The 19738-nt window shown below is 39.6% G+C and overlaps 1 protein-coding gene across 2 annotated transcripts in view; it reads left to right on the top strand.

The window, feature by feature from the left end:
• Positions 1-18578, top strand: part of MID2 (midline 2) — a 191609-nt gene extending 173031 nt beyond the window's left edge. For both annotated transcript variants that reach the window (XM_054580381.1, XM_054580379.1), the window contains 2 exons: positions 4001-4208; positions 17739-18578. In XM_054580381.1, the coding sequence (XP_054436356.1) occupies positions 4001-4208; positions 17739-18141 (611 nt within the window). In that variant the 3' untranslated portion in view covers positions 18142-18578. The remainder of the gene's footprint in view (positions 1-4000; positions 4209-17738) is intronic.
• The last annotated feature ends 1160 nt before the right edge of the window (positions 18579-19738 follow it).

Genomic DNA, 19738 nt, shown 5'->3' with positions numbered 1-19738 from the left:
TTTCAAGCCCTTGTGTTCTGTGAAAAAGTTTGGTATTATTTCAATTTTCCTGAATTTGCTGAGGCTTGCTTTGTGTCCTATCATGTGGTCTATCTTTGAAAAACTTCCATCAGCATTTGAAAAGAATGTGTGTTTTGCCTCTTGGGGATGTAAGATTCTCTATATTTCAGTTAAGTCCATTTGATTCAGTGCGTCATTCAGCTCCACGATATCCTTGTTGATGTTTTGTTTGGAAGATGTGTCCATTTTTGACAGTGGGGTGTTGAAATACCCTACTATCAGTGTGTTGCTGTCTATATCTTTTTTGAAGTTGTCCAAGGTTTTCCTTATGTATTTGGGTGCTCCTATGTTGGGTGCGTATAAGTTTGCAATGTTTATGTCTTCTTGATAGATTCTTCCTTTAAGTATTATAAAGTGTCCCTCTGGGTCTCTTTTTATGGCCTTTGTTTTGAAATCTATTTTGTCTGATATAAGTATTGCAACCTCTGCTTTCTTCTCTTGTCCATTTGCTTGGAATATTTTTTTTCCATTCCTTTACTTTCAATCTGTGTAGGTCTTTTGTTCTGAGGTGGGTCTCTTGTAGGCAGCATATGTGCGGGTCATGTTTTCTTATCCATTCGGCTATCCTGTGTGTTTAGATTGGGGCATTTAGTCCATTTACATTGAGAGTTATGACTGATAGAAACCTATTCATTTTTCCTCTTTGTATCTGTATTTTTCTCTTTTTCGCTCTTTTTCTTCATCTTCTTAACCAGTCCCTTTAGCATATGTTGTAGTGCTGGTTTGGTAGAGATGTATTCTTTTAGCCTTCTTTTGTCTGGGAAACTCCTTATTTCACTGTCTCTTTTAATTGTGAGCCTTGCTGGGTAGAGCAGCCTTGGTTGTAGGCCCTTGCTTTTCATTACCTGGAGTATTTGTTGCCATTCCCTTCTGGCTTGTAGTGTTTCTGTTGAGAAGTCAGCTCCTAGGCTTATCTGGGCCCCCTTGTATGTTACTTTCTCCTTCTCCCTTGCTGCCTTGAGGATTCTCTTTGTCTGTGATAGTTGTCATTTTAATGATGATGTGTCTTGGAGTGGGCCTCCTTGGGTCCCTCTTGAGTGGGGTCCTCTGTGCCTCCTGGATCCATGAGACCTTTTCTCTCGTCAATTTGGGGGGAATTTTCCATCATTACTTTTTCAAAGAGGTTCTCTATCCTTTGCTCCTCTTCTTCTCCTTCTGGTATCCCTATTATACGGATATTTTTACGTTTCAGGTTGTCCTGCATTACCCTAAATATCTCTTCATTCTTTTGGATTCTTTTTTCCATTTATTGTTCTTTCTGGGAGCTTTTTTCTACCTTATCCTCCATCGCACTGATTCAATCCTCGGCTTCATCCAGCCTGCTTTTTATTCCTTCTACTGTGTTCTTCAATTCAGAAATGGTATTCTTCCTGTCCTCGTGTGTCTTCTTGATAGTTTCTATGTCCTTTTCCGGGTTGATATAGTGTGCTGTAAGATCCTGATAGTTTCTCTGCAGTTTCTCATAGTTATCTTTGAGCTGGCTGAGCTCATTGAGCTTCCTTGGAGCCGTTGTTTTGAATTCAATATATGAATTCTGTGGGGATTCCCCTTTTCCACTCATTTGGGGAGAACTTCTTTTCCTTCTCTTCTTTGTGAGAGTCTATTAATTAATTATCTAATTTATTTATATTTGCTTCTGCTTCATTTGATCTGTCTAGATTTCTTGGCTTTGTAGATTAAACTTCTATGGTAGTAGGTGGGTTATTTATTTATTTATTTATTTGTCTTTACTTTTCTTTCTGGGTCTGCCTCTGATGATGTCAGTTGTTGACCGTATCTGACCTTGGGTCGTTTGTTTGAGCCTTCCAGGAATCTACTGTCTATGTCTTATTCCTGCTTTGGGCAGCTTTGTGACCCCTTAGGTCAGGGATCCACTATTTCTGTGGATCGCTCTGCACTTTCACACCAGTTCTTTGAGCGCCTTCGCCCCTGCCAGGGATCAGCGGACTCACCCAACCTTGTGCTCGCCTGGCGCCGGGTGTGCGCCCCGGCACTGGTCAGTTTAGGGTTTTCTATTGTGTGGTTTCCCCGCTTTTGGCTCTTTGGGGGTGTCACCTGCCCGTGCAAACTGGAGACTACGGAAATGGGAAGAAGTCAACTCTGGGACTCTCCTGTTAATCCTGCCTCAAGTCTCTTCTACAGGGTCTCTGGGTAGCTCTGTGTCCCCTTCAGCTAGGGATCCACTATTTCTGTGGACTGTAATTGGAAGCCTTCTGCTTCCCACACCTGATTCTGCCTCTTCAGGGGCGTGGCCTGCCTGCGTGATTGGAGACTACAGAATGGGGAGGGACTCTGCTCCGGGGATCTCAGATAATCCTCCAGTTCTTTCCCCAACCCCTTCGTCTCCAGTCTCACCTCAAGGATCTCTATGCAACTGTGTGTCCCCTTTGGCCAGGGATCCTCTATTTCTTCCAGCCAGTCTGCACTCAGTCCACTTGCCCACAAGCTGTGCACGAAGCATTCAAAAGGCAGATTGATTCTCTTATGCCTGGGTGAGGTGGTAACTGCAGAGTGAGAGTCGAGTTTTTACCGGGTCTCCACTGGCCATAGTTGGTTCTCTTCACAAATCTTTCCTCGCCAATCTTTCCTCAGGCACCAGCCCACTCTCCTGCCATCTCTACGCAGAGATCAAGGAAGGTGGCTACCACTGCAAATTTTTGTGTTGACCCTTTAAATGTCTCTTTGCATCTCCAGCCACCTGTCTCTCGCAGAAAGCGCCCCAAGCTTTTCAGAGTTTCATTTCGTCTGTGTGTTTTCCTAATTTCTGCTGCTGTAGTTTAGGGGTCCCCCTTTATGGTAGACCCCGTTCTTCTCAGAGGGATCCAACTGGCCTTTTCGATGTCCTTCTGGTGCTGGTGCGGGTGGGCACCCAGCCCACCCTCTTGAGCCTCCACCGCACTTCTCACCCGTTGGGATGTGTGAGAGTTGAATCCACTGTCTGTCCGCAGCTCCAAGACTCCTCTCCCTTTATCGTTCCATTGTTTTCCAGGTGATTTCTCCATTATTTAGTCGCAATTCCAGTTTGGTCTTGGGAGGAAGTCCGCGTATCTCCCATTCACTCCTCCACCATCTTCTTTTCTCTCCTCATATTTTCTTTCAAGACAGGAAGTGGGGAGAAATGGATGGTATGCATGAGGAGTATTCCTTTTACAAGAAAACATAGACTTTCCCAGAAAGTTCTCCCACCTTTTCTGACTTCTGCTTCCAATTACTTCCATTTTATTTGCCACCTGTAGTAGCAAGGGAAGCTGGGTGCTGGAGTATTTAGCTTTTCTGGCCTCTACAGTGAAAGTGAGAAAGAGAGAAGTAGGGAGTGGATGTTTTGTTCACCAACAATATCTGCCACATACGAATTTTGTATAATATAGCTCTTGCCCTATAGAACAATTGGTTCTTAGTAACTTGATTTTGTCATATGAGTATAAGGAATTCCCTGTTGTGAATGACCCTGCCCAATAAATATTTCTTCTGATTTTTGGTGATGCAATAATCACTCTAATGAAGTTACTTAATTATATTATTTACATCCAAGTTGTAAGAAGGGAAAAACAATTTTGTCCTATTGCTGAGTTATTTTCAGCTTTGTTCTGTCACCCAGCAGCAATTATTTCATCAATTCTCTCACTCTGTTTCATCTCAAATACTTTTTCCCCTAAAGTCCACCCAAATACCACACCATCCAGTGAAATAAATGCTAAGTACAGAACACATCTGAGACCCTAAGAGTCCCCTTATAATTTAATAATATATGAAGGGGACAGCATATCCTTTTTTTATTGAAAATGTTGGCTTCTGGCCTGATTCCTTCATATAATCACAGCAGTCAACATGCACTGACCCAAGTATAATCATATTGGGGCTCCTCTAGTAGTGATATCCCTGGAGAACAAATAAATCTTAAATACATCCTCATGCATTTTCTTTTTTCTACTTTGTTCAGGCCAGCCCTTTAAACTTGATCCCAAAATGACTCACAAGAAGTTGAAGATCTCCAATGATGGATTGCAAATGGAGAAGGATGAAAGCTCTCTAAAGAAGAGCCATACCCCAGAGAGATTTAGTGGCACAGGGTGCTATGGGGCAGCAGGAAATATATTCATTGACAGTGGCTGCCACTACTGGGAGGTGGTCATGGGTTCCTCAACATGGTGAGTAGATCTCATTTTTCTCTTCTCTCCCCTGTTGTTAGGCTCCTAGAGATCCATTTCTATAACACATACATAATACCAGCAAGTAAATGTTAAAAGATATGATGAAAACCACTCCTAGAAAAATGTGCCAGGCTTTAAAAATAAAATCATGGAAAAATACACTGAGCTAGGAGTTGAAAATTACTACACCACTCTAATTGCTAACTTTTCTTCCTTTTTGTTTTTGTTGTTCAGTTAGAGCTGTCCCCATTCTTCCCCCCATTGCTCTCCCCCGCCCCATACAACCCCCACTGCCAGAGACAACCTGTATCCGATTGTCCCTGTACATGGGTCCTTTGTACATGTTCCTCATTCACCTACCCCCTCTCTTCCCCATTATCCCCTCCCCACTCCCTCTGTTCATGGTCAGTTTGTTCTTTACTTCCCTTGCTCTGGTTCGTTTCTGCTTGTTTGTTTTGTTGATTAGGTTCCACTTATAGGTGAAATCTTATGTTTTTTGTCTTTCACCACCTGGGTTATTTCACTCAGCATAATACTCTCCAGTTCCATCCATACTGCTGTGAAGGGTAGGAGTTCCTTCTTTCTTTCTGCTGCGTAGTATTCCATTGTGTAAACCTACTACAGTGTTGTGATCCAGTCATTTACTGATGGGCACTCAGGCTGTTTCCAACACTTGGCTATTGTAAATAACGCTGCTATGAACATTGGGGTGCATAGGTTCTTTTGAATTGGTGTTTCAGGATCTTAGCTTATAATCCCAGCAGTGGAATTGCCGGGTCAAAAGGCAGTTCCATCTTTAGTTTTGTGAAGGAATTCCATACTGTTTTCCACATTGGCTGTACCAGTCTGCATTCCCATCAACAGTGTACTAGGGTTCCCTTTTCTCCACAATCTCGCCAGCACCTGTAGTTTGTTGATTTGTTAATAATGGCCATTCTGACTGGTGTGAAGTAGTATCTCATTGTGGTTTTAATTTGCATCTCTCTGATGACTAGTAATGTTGAGTATCCTTTCATATGTCTATGGTGCTCTGTACGTCCTTCTTGGAAAAGTGTCTGTTCAGGTCCTTTGCCCATTTTTTAATTGGATTGTTAGTCTTCCTGGTGTGGAGTCATGTGAGTTCTTTATATATTTTGGAGATCAAATCCTTGTCCAGCATATCATTGGCAAACATGCTTTCCCATACAATTGGTTCCCTTTTTATTTTGCTGATGTTTTCTTTAGGCATGTAGAAGCTTTTTTAATTTGATATAGTCCCATTTGTTTATTCTTTTCTTTATATTCCTTGCCCTAGGAGACATATCAGTGAAAATATTGCCATGTGAGATATCTGAAATTTTCCTGCCTACATTCTCCTCTCTGATTTCTATAGTTTCACGATTTATATTTAAGTCTTTTTCCATCTTGAGTTTATTATGTTATTTGGTGTAATTTGGTGGTCTAGTTTCTTTTTCTTTCGCATGTACCATTCAAGATCTCCCAACACCATTTGTTGAAGAAGCTATTTTTTATCCCATTTTATGATCATGCCCCCTAGTCAAATATTAATTGACCATGGAGAATTGCGTTTACTTCTGGGCTCTCTGTTTTGTTCCATTGATCTGTATCTATTCTTATTCTAGTACCAGCCTGTTTTGATTACAGTGGCCTTGTAATATAGTTTGATATAACATATTGTGATCCCTGCTACTTTGTTCTTCTTTGTCGGAATGGCTGAGGCTATTCAGGGTCATTTATGATTCCATACAAATTTTTGGAATATTTCTTCTATATCTGTGAAATATGTCATTGGTATTTTAATAGGGATTTCATTGAATCTATAAATTGATTTGAATAGTATGGACATTTTGATGATTTTAATTATTCCAATCCATGAACACAGTACGTGTGCACATTTATTTATGTCTTCCTTAATTTCTTCAGTGTTCTATAGTTTTCTGAGTACAGGTCTTTTACCTCCTTGGTTACATTTATTCCTAGGTGCTTTATTTTTCTCGTTGCTATAGTAAATGGGATTTGTTTCCTAATTTCTGATCTTTCACTGTTGGTATACAAATATGCCTTTGATTTCTGATTATTGATAATGAATCCTGCTGATTGCCAAATTCATATGTTAGGATGATTAGTTTTTTGATGAAGTCTGTAGGGTTTTCCAAGTACACTGTCATGTGATTGCAAATAATTACAGTTTTACTTCCACATTTCCAGTGTGAATGCCTTTTATTTCTTTTTCTTGTCTGATCACTGTGGCTAGAACTTCCAATACCATGTTGAACAGAAGTGGTGAAAGCAGATACCTTTGTCTTATGTCTGACCTTAGTGGAAAACTTTTAGATTTTGCTCATTGAGTATGATGTTGGCTGCAGGTTTTTCGTATATGGCCTTTATTATGTTGAAGTATTCTCCCTCTACTCCTCTTTGCTCGTTGTCTTTATCATAAATGGGTGCTGTACTTTATCAAATGCTTTTGCAACATATATTAATATGATCGAGTGATTTTTGTGTTTCATTTTGTTTATGTGAGGTATTACGTTTTTGATTTGTGCATGTTGTACTATCCTTGCATCCCTGGAAAAAAAAATCCCACTTGATCATACTGTATGATCTTGTTAATATATAGATATATTTGGTTTGCTAATATTTTGTTGAGTATTGTAGCATCTATGTTTATCAGAGATACTGGCCTGTAATTTACTTTCTTTGTTGTGTCTTTACCTGGTTTTGTATTAGGATAATAATTGCTTCTAAAAAGGGTTAGTGAATTTTTCCTCCACATGAATTTTTTTTTTGAATAATTTGAGGATTAGGTGTTAGTTCTTGTTTGAATGTTTGGTAAAATTTGTCTATGAAGCCACCTTGTCCAGAGCTTTTGTGTGCTGGGAATTTTTGGTTACTGCTTCAATTTCATCGGCTGTTATCAGTATATTCAGGCTTTCTGCTTCTTCTTGATTCAGTGTTGGAAGACTATATAATTCTAGAAATGTGTCCATTTCATCTAGGTTTTCAAATTTCCTGGCATATAGTTGTTCATAGTAGGTTTTGAAAATGTTGGTATTTCTGTGGTATTGCTTGTAAATATTCCTTTCATTCATGATTTTATTTATTTGGTTCCTCTCTCTTTTTTTCTTGATGAGTCTGGTTAAATGCTCATCAATTTTGTTTATCTTTTCAAAGAACCAGCTCCTGCATTAATTTATCCTTTGAATTGTTTGTTTAGTCTCTGTGTCATTCAATTCCACTCTGATCTTGACTATTTCCTTCCTTCTAATCACTCTGGACTTGGTTTGTTGTTGTTCCACCAGTTCTTGTAAATGCAAGGGTAGGTTGTTTATTTGAAATGTTTTTATCCTTTTTAGGTAGGCCTGTATTGCTATGAACTTCCCTCTCAGGATTGCCTTTGCGGTGTTCCATAGGTTTTTAGCTGTTGTGTGTTCATTTTCATTTGTTTCCAGAGACTCTATGATTTCTTACTTGATCTCATTGTTAACCCATTCATTTTTTTAATAGCATGTTATTCCATCTCTATAAGCTTGAATATTTTTGAGCTCTTTCCTTTAGGTAGGTATCTAGTCTCAAGCCATTGGGATCCAAGGAAATGCTCGATATTATTTCAATTTTCTTGACTTTGCAGTGGTTTATTTTGTGTCCTATCATGAGATCCATCTCTGAGACTATTCCATTTGCATTTGAAAAGACTTTATATTTTGCTTCTTTGATGTGAAAGGCTCTGTATATATCAGTTAAGTCCATTTGATTAGGGTGTCATTCAGTGCCACAATATCCTTGTTGATTCTTTCTTTGGGAGATCTGTCCATTGTTGAGAGTGGGGTGTTTAAAGCCTCTACTATATGTGTATTGCTGTCTATATCTTTCTTTTTTTTTTCTTTCTTTATTTATTTTTCAATACATTTGTCTCGGCCTCCCCACCACCACTTTCCCTTACCCCCTCCCTCCTTCCCTCCTTCAGCTCTTCCCCTTTGGTTTTGTCCATGAGTTCTTGCTATATGTTCCTTCACTTTCCCCTTCCCTTCCCTTTCCCTGCCTGCCCCTCCCTCCCTCCCTCTTGTCTCTGTTGATTTCTTTTCCTTTCAGGGTTGCTGGTCATATTTTCCTTGCATCTTTGTATTGTTGGTTAGGTTCCGCTTATAGGTGAGATCATATGGTATTTGTCTTTTGCCCCCTGGCTTATTTCACTTAGCATAATGCTCTCCAGTTCTATCCATGCTGCCGCAAAGTTTAGTAGTTCTTTTTTCCTTTCTGCTGCGTAGTATTCCATTGTGTATATGTACCATCACTTTTTGATCCAATCATCTACTGATGGACACTTAGGTAGCTTCCAATGCTTGGCTATTGTAAATTGTGCTGCTATGAATATTGGGGTGCATAGGTTCTTTTGTATTGGCATTTTGGTGTTCTTAGGATATAGTCCCAGCAGGGGAATCACTGGATCAAAAGGCAGTTCCATTTTCAGCTTTTTGAGGAAAGTCCACATCGCCTTCCACAGTGGCTGTACCAGTCTGCATTCCCTCCAACAGTGTACAAGGGTTCCCTTTTGTCCACAGCCTCGCCAGCACCTGTTGTTTGTGGATCTGTCTTTGATGGCCATGCTGACCGGTGTGAGGTGGTACCTCATGGTGGTTTTGATCTGCATTTCTCTGAAGGTTAGTGATGCTGAACCTCCTTTCCAATGCCTCTGGGCCCTCTGTATCTACTCCTTAGAAAAGCATCTGCCCAGGTCCTTTGCCCATTTTTTGATTGGATCGTTTGTCTTCTTGGAGTGGAGTCGAGTGAGTTCTTGATATATCTTGGAGATCAAACCTCTATCTGATGTATCATTAGCGAATATATTTTCCCATAGGGTTGGCTCCCTTTTCATTTTGCTGATGTTTTCTTTTGCTGTGCAGAAGCTTCTTATTTTGATGAGGTCCCACTTGTTTATTCTTTCTTTCATGTCCCTTGCTTTAGGAGATATATCAGTGAAAAAATTGCTGCATGCGATATCTGAGAGTTTCCTGTCAATGTTCTCCTCTAGGACTTTGATGGTGTTGCGACTTATATTTAAGTCTTTTATCTATCTTGAGTTTATTTTTGTGTATGGTGTCAGCTGATGATCCAATTTCAATTTTTTTGCATTTAGCCATCCAGCTCTCCCAAAACCATTTGTTGAAGAGACTATTATGGCTCCATTTTATGCTTCAGCCCCCTTTGTCAAATATTAGATGCCCATAGAGACCTGGGCTTATTTATGGCCTTCCTATTCTGTTCCACTGGTCTATGGGTCTGTTCTTGTGCCAGTACCACATTGTTTTATGTATATGGGCTTTGTAGTAGAGTTTGATGTCCAGTATTGTGATCCCTCCTACTTTGTGTTTCTTTCTCAAAATTGCTGTGACTATTCGGGGTCGTTTATGCTTCCATATAAATTTTTGAAATGTCTGTTCTATTTCTGTGAAATACATCATTGGTATCTTAATAGGGATTGCGTTGAATCTATAAATTGCTTTGGGTAGTATGGACATTTTGAGGATATTAATTCTTCCAATCCATGAGCACGGTATATGCTTCTATTTATTTGTGTCTTCCTTAATTTCTTTTTTCAATGTTATATAGTTTTCTGCATACAGGTATTTTAAATCTTTGGTTAAATTTATGACTAGGTACTTTATTTTTCTTCTTGCTATATAGAATGGTATTTTTTCTCTGATTTCTTCTTCTATTGCGTTGCTGGTGTACAAAAATGCCTTTGATTTCTGAATATTGACTTTGTATCCTGCTGTTTTGCCAAATTCACTTATAAGGTTGAGGAGTTTTTTGGTAGAGTCTACAGGGTTCTCTATGTATACTATCATGTCATGTGTAAACAATGATAGCTTTACTTCCTCCTTTCCTTTTTGGATGCCTTTTATCTCTTTCTCTTGTCTGACCGCTGTGGCTAGAACTTCCAATACGATGTTGAAAAGAAGCGTTGAGAGCCGATATCCTTGGCATGTTCCCGATCTTAGTGGGAAAGCTTTCAGTTTTTGCCCGTTGAGTATATTGGCTGTAGGTTTTTTTAATATGGCCTTTGTTATGTTGAGGAATGCCCAATTTATTTCCATTTTGCTGAGTGTTTTGATCATAAATGGGTGCTGTAGCTTATCAAATGCTTTTTCTGCATCTATCGAGATGATCATGTGGTTTTTGTCTTTTATTTATGTGATGTATCACGTTTACTGATTTGCGTATATTGAACCGTCCCTGCATCCCTGGGATGAATCCCACTTGATCGTGGTGGATAATCTTTTGAATGTATTGCTGGATGCGGTTTGCCAATATTTTGTTGAGGATTTTAGCATCTATGTTCATCAGCTAAATTGGCCTGTGGTTTTCTTTCTTTGTAGAGTCTTTATCTGGTTTTGGGTTCAGGGTGATGCTGGCCTCATAGAAAGAGTCTGGGAGTCTTCCCTCCTCTTGGATTTTTTGGAATAGTTTAAGAAGGACGGGGGTTAGCTCCCCCTTAAATGTTTTGTAAAATTCTCGTGTGAAAACGTCCGGCCCTGGGCTTTTGTGTGCTGGGATTTTTTTGATTACTGCTTCAATTTCCCCAGCTGTTATCAGTCTCTTCAAGCTTTCTGTTTCTTCCACCTTCAGTGTTGGAAGATTATACTTTTGTAAATATTTGTCCATTTCATCAAGATTTTCAAATTTCTTGGCATATAATTGTTCATAATAGTTTCTGATGATCATTTGTATTTCTGTGGTATCAGTTGTTATTTCTCCCCTTTCATTTCTGATATTATTAATTTGGGTCCTCTCCCTTTTTTTCTTGAGGAGTCTGCTTAAAGGCTTGTCAATTTTATTTATCTTTTCAAAGAACCAGCTTCTGGATTGGTTGATCCTCTGAATTGTTCTTTTTGTCTCTATGTCATTCAGTTCTGCTCTAATCTTGACTATTTTCTTCCTTCTACTTGTTCTGGGATTTATTTCTAGTTGTTTCTCCAGGTCTTGAAGTTGTAGTGTTAGGTCTTTTATTTGAAATATTTCTATCTTTTTAAGGTAAGCCTGTATTGCTATGAACTTCCCTCTCAGGACTGCCTTTGCTGTGCCCCATAGGTTTTGGACAGTTGTCTGTTCATTTTCATTTGTTTCCAGAAATTTTTTGATTTCCTCTCTTATCTCCTTATTGACCCATTCATTGTTTAATAGTTCACTGTTGAGTCTCCATGCGTTTGCAAGTTTTTGAAGTTTCTCTTTGAGTTTGATTTCCAGTTTCAACCCCTTGTGGTCCGAGAAAATGTTTGGTATTATTTCAATTTTCCTGAGTTTGCTGAGGCTTGCTTTGTGTCCTATCATGTGGTCTATCTTTGAAAAACTGCCATGAGCATTTGGAAAGAATGTGTATTTTTCTTCTTTGGGATGTAAGGTTCTATATATGTCAGTTAAGTCTCTTTGATTCAGTGTGTCATTCAGTGACACGATATGTTTATTAATGTTTTGTTTGGAAGATCTGTCCATTTTTGACAGTGGGGTGTTGAAATCCCCTACTATCAGTGTGTTGCTGTCTATATCTTTTTTGAAGTCATCCAATAATTTCCTTATAAACTTGGGGGCTCCTATATTGGGAGCATATAAATTTACAATGTTGATGTCTTCTTGATAGATTCTTCCTTTAAGTATGATAAAGTGCCCCTTTGGGTCTCTCTTTATGGCCTTTGTTTTGAAATCTACTTTGTCTGATACAAGTGTGGCAACCCCGTCCTTTTTCTCTTGCCCATTTGCTTGGAATATTTTCTTCCATCCCTTTACTTTCAATCTGTGTAGGTCTCGTGCTCTGAAGTGGGTCTCTTGTAGGCAGCATATGTGTGGGTCATGTTTTCTTATCCATTCAGCTACTCCGTGTCTTTTGATTGAGGCATTTAGTCCATTTACTTTGAGAGATATTACTGACAGAAACTTACTCATCTTTTCTCTTTGTACCTGTGTTCCTCTCTGTCTCATTCTTTTCCTTCATCTGCTTAAACCAGTCCCCTTAGCATATCTTAGAGTGCTAGTTTGGTAGAAATGTATTCTTTTTGTCTGCTCTTGTCTGGACAACTCCGTATTTCCCCTTCTATTTTAATGGAGAGCCTAGCTGGGTAGAGCAGCCTTGGCTGTAAGCCCTTGCTTTTCATGATGTGGAATATTTGTTGCCACTCCCTTCTGGCTTGTAGTGTTTCTGTTCAGAAGTCAGCTCCTAGGCGTATCGGGGCCCCCTTGTATGTTACTTTCTCCTTCTCCCTTGCTGCCTTGAGGATTCTCTCTTTGTCTTTGACATTTGCCATTTTAATGATGATGTGTCTTGGAGTGGACCTCTTTGAGTCCCTCTTGAGTGGGGTCCTCTGTGCCTCCTGGATCCATGAGAGCCTTTCTCTCCTCAAATTAGGGAAATTTTCCATCATTACTTTTTCGAGGAGGTTCTCTATCCCTTGTTCCTCTTCTTCTCCTTCTGGGATCCCTATTATACGGATATTATTGCGTTTCAGTTTTTCCTGCATTTCCCTCAATGCCTCTTCATTCTTTTTGAGCCGTTTTTCCATTTCTTGTTCTCTCTGGGAGCTTCTTTCTACCTTGTCCTCCATCTCACTGATTCGATCCTCAGCTTCATCCAGCCTGCTTTAGATTCCTTCTACTGTGTTCTTCAATTCAGAAATGGTATTCTTCATATCCTCTTGTGTCTTCTTGATAGTTTCTATGTCCTTTTCCAGGATGATATAGTTTGCTGTAAGATCCTGATAGTTTCTCTGCGGTTTCTCATAGTTATCTTTGAGCTGGCTGAGCTCATTGAGCTTCCTTAGAACCATTGTTTTGAATTCAGTATCTGATAGTTCCCTTGCCTCTATTTCATTTAGCTCTCTCTGTGGGCAGTCCCCTTTTCCACTCATTTGGGGGGAACTTCTTTTTCTTCCTATTTTTGTGAGAGTCTGTTAAGTATTTTTGTCCTTTACTTTTCTTTCTGGGCCTGCCTCTGATGATGTCAGTTGTTGACCCTATAGGATCTTTGGTTGTTTGTTTGAGCCTTCCAGGAGTCTAATGCCTGTGTCTGACTCCTACTTGGAGCAGCTCTGTGACCCCTTCGGTCAGAGCTGGGCTATTTTTGGGGATCTCTCTGCACTCTCATGTAGGCTCCTTGAGCGCGCTCCCAGGGCGGCAGGATCCCCTGCCTGCCTGGGCTCGCCTGTGCTTGCCCCAGACCAGGGGGCTTATGTGTGACCTCATGTACTCATCTGGCCCCCTGGCCAGCGAGCTCCACAGTACTGGTCAGTTTATGGTCTTCTATTGTGTATTTTCCCCGCTTTTGACTCTTTGGGTGCGTTGCTTGCCCTCGGCAAATGGGGACTCCGGAAATGGGAGGAAGTCAGCTCCAGGACTCTGGTTAATCCTGTCTCTGGTCTCTCCTCCAGGGACTCTGGGCAGCTCTCCTAATTTTGTGGGCCGCTTCGCAATCGCGAGCGGGCGGGTCAATTTACGCCTGCCCTTGCCGCTCTGCGCACTCCCTCGCAGGCCGTATCGGTGCCAATCTGTGGGAGGCCTTGTGTCCTCTGCAAGCATTCGCCAGCCCACGCGGGTTACACCTATATCTTTCTTGAAGTCCTCAATAACTTCCCTTATATATTTGAGTGTTCCTGTGTTGGGTGCATATATATTTATAATATTTTTGTCCTCTTGATGAATTCTTCCCTTCAGTATTATGAAGTGACATTCTCTGTCTCTTTCTGTGGCCTTTGTTGTGAAATCTATTTTGTATGAAGTAAGTATTGCTTCACTGGCTTTTTTTTCCCTGTCCTTTTGCTTGGAATATTTTCTTCCAATCCTTTGCTTTCAGTCTGTGTAGTCATTTTGTTCTGAGGTGGGTTTCTTGTAGGTACCATATGTGCCAGTCATGTTTTCTTATTCATTCAGCTACTTGATGTCTTTTGATTGTAGCATTTAAACCATTAAGGTTATTATTGATAGGCACTTATTCATTGTCATTTTCTTCCTTTATATCTGTGTTCCCCTCACTCTCACTGTTTTTCTTCATCTTAAAGCAGTCCTTTTAGCATGTCTTGCAATGCTGGTTTGGTAGAGGTGTACTCTTTTAGACTTCTTTTATCTGGGAAACTCCTTATTTTGCCTTCCATTTTAAATGAGAGCATTACTGGGCAGAGTAGTGTTGGTTGCAGGCCTTTGCTTTTCATGACTTGGAGTATTTCTAAACATTCCCTTCTGGCTTGCGGTGTTTTTGTTAATACATCTACTGATAGCCTTATTGGAGCTCCCTTGTATGTTACTATCTATTTCTCCCTTGATGCCTTGAATTTTACCATATTAATTATGATGTGTCTTAGAGTGGGCCTCCTTGTTTCATCTCAATGGGGACCCTCTGTGCTTCCTGGACTTGGATTACTTTTTCCCTCATCAAATTAAGGAAGTTTTCTGTCATTAGTTTTTTAAACAGGTTTTCTATCTCTTGCTCCTCTTCTTCTCCTTCTTGTATCCCTATTATATGGATATTATTGTAGTTCATGTTGTCCTACAGCTTCCTTTACCCTTCTTCATTCTTTTTGAGTCTTTTTTTTTTTCATTTTGTTCCTCTGTGTGGGAATTTTTTTCTACCTTGTCCTCCAGCTTTCTGATTCAATCCTCTGCTTCATACCACCTGCTTTTAATTCCTTCTACTCCATTCTTCACTTCAGGTATTGTATTTTTTATTTCATCCTCTTATTGAAAATTCCTATGTCTTTTTTCATGCTGGTATAGTTCACGGTAAGTTATTTCAATTTTCCATGGAATTCTTTGAAGTTCTCACTGAGCGTCTTGAACACCATTATAACAATTGTTTCAAACTCGATGTCTGATACTTTGCTTGCCTCAATTTCATTTAGCAGGCTTTCTGAGGAGTTCTCCTTTCCTCTTGATTGGAGGATGTTTCTTTGTCTCCCCATTTTAAGTGACTCTTCTTGTTCTCTTCTGCTTGTTAGATTTATCTGTTCTGATTCCCTGTCTTCATGGTGTGATATTCTGCGGCAGGAGAGCTGTGGGACTCAGTGGTGCAATCTCCTTGATCACCTGTGCTTCATGCTCTTCTGCCGCCCTTTATGTCTTTTATGTGGTTGTAATTGGGTTTTGGTTGTTGTTGGGTCATTCTTTGGGGGTTCTTCCCTCTGGCTGACTGACTGAGTTTCACTCCGCTCTCCATGCCTTGTTTACTGTTGTATAGGTGCTGCCCGAACAAAAACCAAACAGCACAGGAAACAGACCCACATTCACAAAGATATCCCCCACCCACAATTACACTATCAACAGCCAATGCGCCAATACTAATAAAGGTGTAAAGAGATTAAGACTATTATAAGAAAGGAAAAATGAATATGAAATGATTAACTGAAAAAGAGATTTTGCGAGTATAGAGGGAGGGGCAATAATAAGAGTAAGGAATGGAGACAAGGCAAGGTAGGAAAGAAAATAAAATTTACCTTGTAGCCAAAATAAAAGGGAGGAGAGAGGGTGGAATGGCATGAGAGAGAAGAAGCATGTAGTATTAGGTAAAAACCAAAATTAAAAAAAATATATTTATATTTGTATGTATCAAATGATGGAAAAAACAGACAACTGCTACTATATATATATATATATATATATATATATATATATATATATATATAATGACCCTAATTGCAGAAAAATCTCCATCAGAGATATCAACAACCAAAGAATTGTAGAATTCATATAGGTAGAACAGGAATAAGAGGGCACAAGAAAAGAAAGAAGAGCTTAAGAGATGCCTAGATGAAAGATAAATTATTTTGAGAGGATCAAGGGAGAAGGAATACTATGAGTGTGGGATGAAAATCTGGCTAAGACAGGGAAAAAACTAACATTTAAAATGAAAAAAAGGGAAGGGCAGGATTGACAAACTGTAACAGCAACCACCTTATCCACTACCTACAAGCAAAGATTGGTAAAGGTGGAGACAGAATAGGGGTATTTTAAGAACAGGAGAAGGAATATGAGATGACTAATGACACTCACTAATAGTTTTGAGAGGCTGGAGCGGGGAGCAATAGTAATAGTGCAGAATAGAACCAAGTTGTAGCAAGAGAGAAAATAGAATTTAAAACAAATATACAGAGGAAGAGGAAGGAGGTAGTATGAAGCAAGAGAAGAGCAGTATATGAGATTTAAAATAAACTGTATTATAAAACCTTGTGCCATATTATGTCCAAACATGAAGAATATGAAATGAATGTTAAACAGCTATACAGGATAGAGGATAGTGTCTTGTTGCAACTGTCTCTATATTCTCTGCTCTTCTGGGTTTAGTAAATTGGGGCCCAAGGAGCTGTGTAGCACATAATATCTGGCACAGGGCCTTTTTCTTCTTCCCTCTGAGGAAATGTGCACAGCAGCAGGTAACTCCTGAGTCTGACCTCTCCTGCAGGTAGGAGGTTGAGATCACCTGTCTGTGAAAGGCTCTGGATGACTACAGCAAACTCAGGAGTTCAGCTCCTACATTGTAGACCACACAGTAGTCTAGATTGTTCTCACAGTAGATTCAGCTGGAATTATCCACTCTTCTCTGCCCTCTGCTTGTGAGCCATGTTGGGTCAGGTCCTCCCAGTTCCTTCAGTTTATTCTTTGCCTCTGAGATTTTTGGTTAGCAAGGCTGCTGTGTCCTGCCCACATGCATAGGCCTGTATGCCCAGGTCCCAGCCAAGCCCCTTAGGTCTCACCTCAGCTCCCCTTTTAAAAGAGTTTCTTTATGGCCCCCCCCCATGCTGTAGCTTGAGTCCCTATGGGTCCTGTTCTCTATGTGCTCCCCATCTCCAAAAATCATGCAGTCTCTCACGCTCAGGGCTGGCCACCTCCTTACAGGGCCTCCAACAAATTTAGATAAAAATTCTCTCTCAATCTTTTTCTGATGGCATTCAGAAGATCCCCTCAGCTCTACTGTAACACAGGGCAGTAAGAGGGTGCTGTCCCTGCTCTCTCCAGAGGTCTTCAGCCTCCAGCTTGCCTGCTCCTGCTACACTGTTTCTGGAGCCCATGTCTCTCAGGCCTTCTCTTGCCACTCTGGTAGCTCGCTGGACGTGTGCCAATCTACAGCCACCCAACTCTGTGCATCCAGCAGAGCTGGGCTGGGCAGCAGTGGTGGTCAACCTAGAAAGCCCAGGCCATTGGTCCCCACGTGCCCCACAGTTGATCCGATTCCTGCATTGTCCTCCTCACTCCCCATGCTCTCCTCATAGCTCCCACTCACAGACTCTCACTCTCTCTGCTCTGTATTCTGACTTCAAATTCAGTTCATGTCTGAGAGCAGATGAACGGGGCTGCCTGCTACTCTGTCACCATCTTGGAACTCTAATTACTAACTTTTTCAAGCTCTACTAGTATCAATGTTATGGATCTAAATATAAACTATTTAAGGAAGAATCATATATTCTATTTCTTACATTGTCTGTATGGTATTTAGTACAACTCAGATCATTAATAAATGTTTATTTCTCTCTCCTTTCCACTGTCTCACAGGTATGCAATTGGCATTGCTTACAAATCAGCTCCCAAGAATGAATGGATTGGCAAGAATGCCTCTTCATGGGTTTTTTCTAGATGTAACAGTAACTTCATAGTGAGACATAACAACAAGGAAATGCTGGTGGATGTACCCCCACAACTGAAGCGTCTGGGAGTCCTTCTGGATTATGACAACAACATGCTATCTTTCTATGATCCAGCTAACTCTCTTCATCTTCATACTTTTGATGTGACCTTTATTCTTCCAGTTTGTCCAACATTCACAATCTGGAACAAATCCCTAATGATCCTGTCTGGCTTGCCTGCCCCAGATTTTATTGATTATCCTGATCGGCAGGAATGCAACTGCCGGCCTCAAGAATCCCCTTATGTTTCTGGGATGAAAGCTTGCCATTAAGTTTCAAGTGAGCATATAATTCATTGGCTTTCCAGTTCAGCAGTTCTTCTGGCCCTAAACTTTAGTTAGTGTCCAATACACAAGATATAAAATAAAATTCATTTGAAGCATCCCAAATAACTAGATATTATAGATTTAATTTTGTGCATTAAAGCATGTATTTCTGTTAATGTTTTGAGTTTCTCATAACAAATTATCTGAGTAGTCTGGGTTCAAACCATTGGAGAAAAATTTAGAGAAAGCCTTTTTTGTCATTGGAGAATTAAAAATTTCCAGTGATTTAGAAGTATAAATTATATTGAAAGGAATTAAGGTAATTCTAGGTAAAAATGTAGAATGATACTCTGAACAAGGAGCTAGCTAGCTAGAAAGGGGGGAGGGTGTCACCTTTTCTTGTGTTGGCCAATTTGGCCAAGTAGAATTTTGAACTGTTAAATGATTGCATATAATAATAGTTTATCACTAAAATCTGCAATCAAGGATTTTTAATAAAGAAAACATATATATGTGTATAAAATATATAAAATGAATAAATGTCATAAAATGAATAAATGTCATTTATTCATTTTATAATTATATATACATAATAAACTTTGTAATTTATTCATTTGGGTGAGAAATATACTGGAAGGAAAAAAATTATACCATTCATCAAAATGAGTCAACATTACATGCCTCCCTCCATTCATCCCCTTTTTTCCCATCTGTCACATACATGCAATAATGACATCGATGGCAGGAAGAGCTCTAGGTTGAATTAGGAGAGATTGGGGGACAATAGTGCATAAGGGATACTATTGCTGGATAGAAAATTTATCCAGATAGAAGGGTTACATGTAACAGTTTCATCGATACTACCTAATAGAGGAGGTGCCTCTTAATTGTTAAAAATTCTGTCACAGAATATTTCAAAGCAGAGTTTTCTCTTTATTCTCAAGTACATAAAGTCACTAAAATTATACTAAAAAATAATGGATGTTCTTTAAGAATCTGTTTTATTTACTTAATCAGAATAGAGTGTTATAGATACAACTATTTGCACATAAATGTACTTGAATTTTCTTAAGAATGCCTGAGAACAGTTTGTCTTCTTAAACAGGTTAAGTAGTTACTCCTTTTGAAATTTTGTTTATACTCTATCTGCTTAGCCCACTCTTCATTGCAAATGCAGTTATAAACTTCATCCCCGTCCTCATCACTGTCGTTTAAGAGAATCAAGCTTTAAGGTCTGTGCTTTTGTCAATTTCACTGCAGGGATTAGTGATGTCAGAACCAGAGTTTTCCATTTCCAGGAGCTAAGTCTGCTTCAAGGAGTCTACTATTGGGGATTTTTTAAAACATTACTATTGTACAAAGTAGTAGCTGTAACAAGCCCCCAGATTGGAGCATTGAAACAAAGCCAGAACTTTTCTCCTCTTTCTTTCCATGACCTTGGTGAATACTGATTCATTGATTGATTTAACAAACCACTAGATGCCAGGTACCACACTGTTGCTGAAATACTGAATAAACCTAGTTTCTGCTGTCAAATGGCTTACTATTTTGTAGAAGAGACAAAGTATCTATATAAACCCTCTAAATAACACTTTTATATTAT

The sequence above is a fragment of the Pteronotus mesoamericanus genome, unplaced genomic scaffold (genome assembly GCF_021234165.1).
Source record: "Pteronotus mesoamericanus isolate MK-2021 breed Mesoamerican mustached bat unplaced genomic scaffold, CSHL_Meso_final contig_58, whole genome shotgun sequence".
NCBI classification, from domain to species: Eukaryota; Metazoa; Chordata; class Mammalia; order Chiroptera; family Mormoopidae; genus Pteronotus; species Pteronotus mesoamericanus.
Note: the sequence above shows the minus strand (reverse complement) of the source record. Positions and strands in the feature narration are given on the sequence as shown.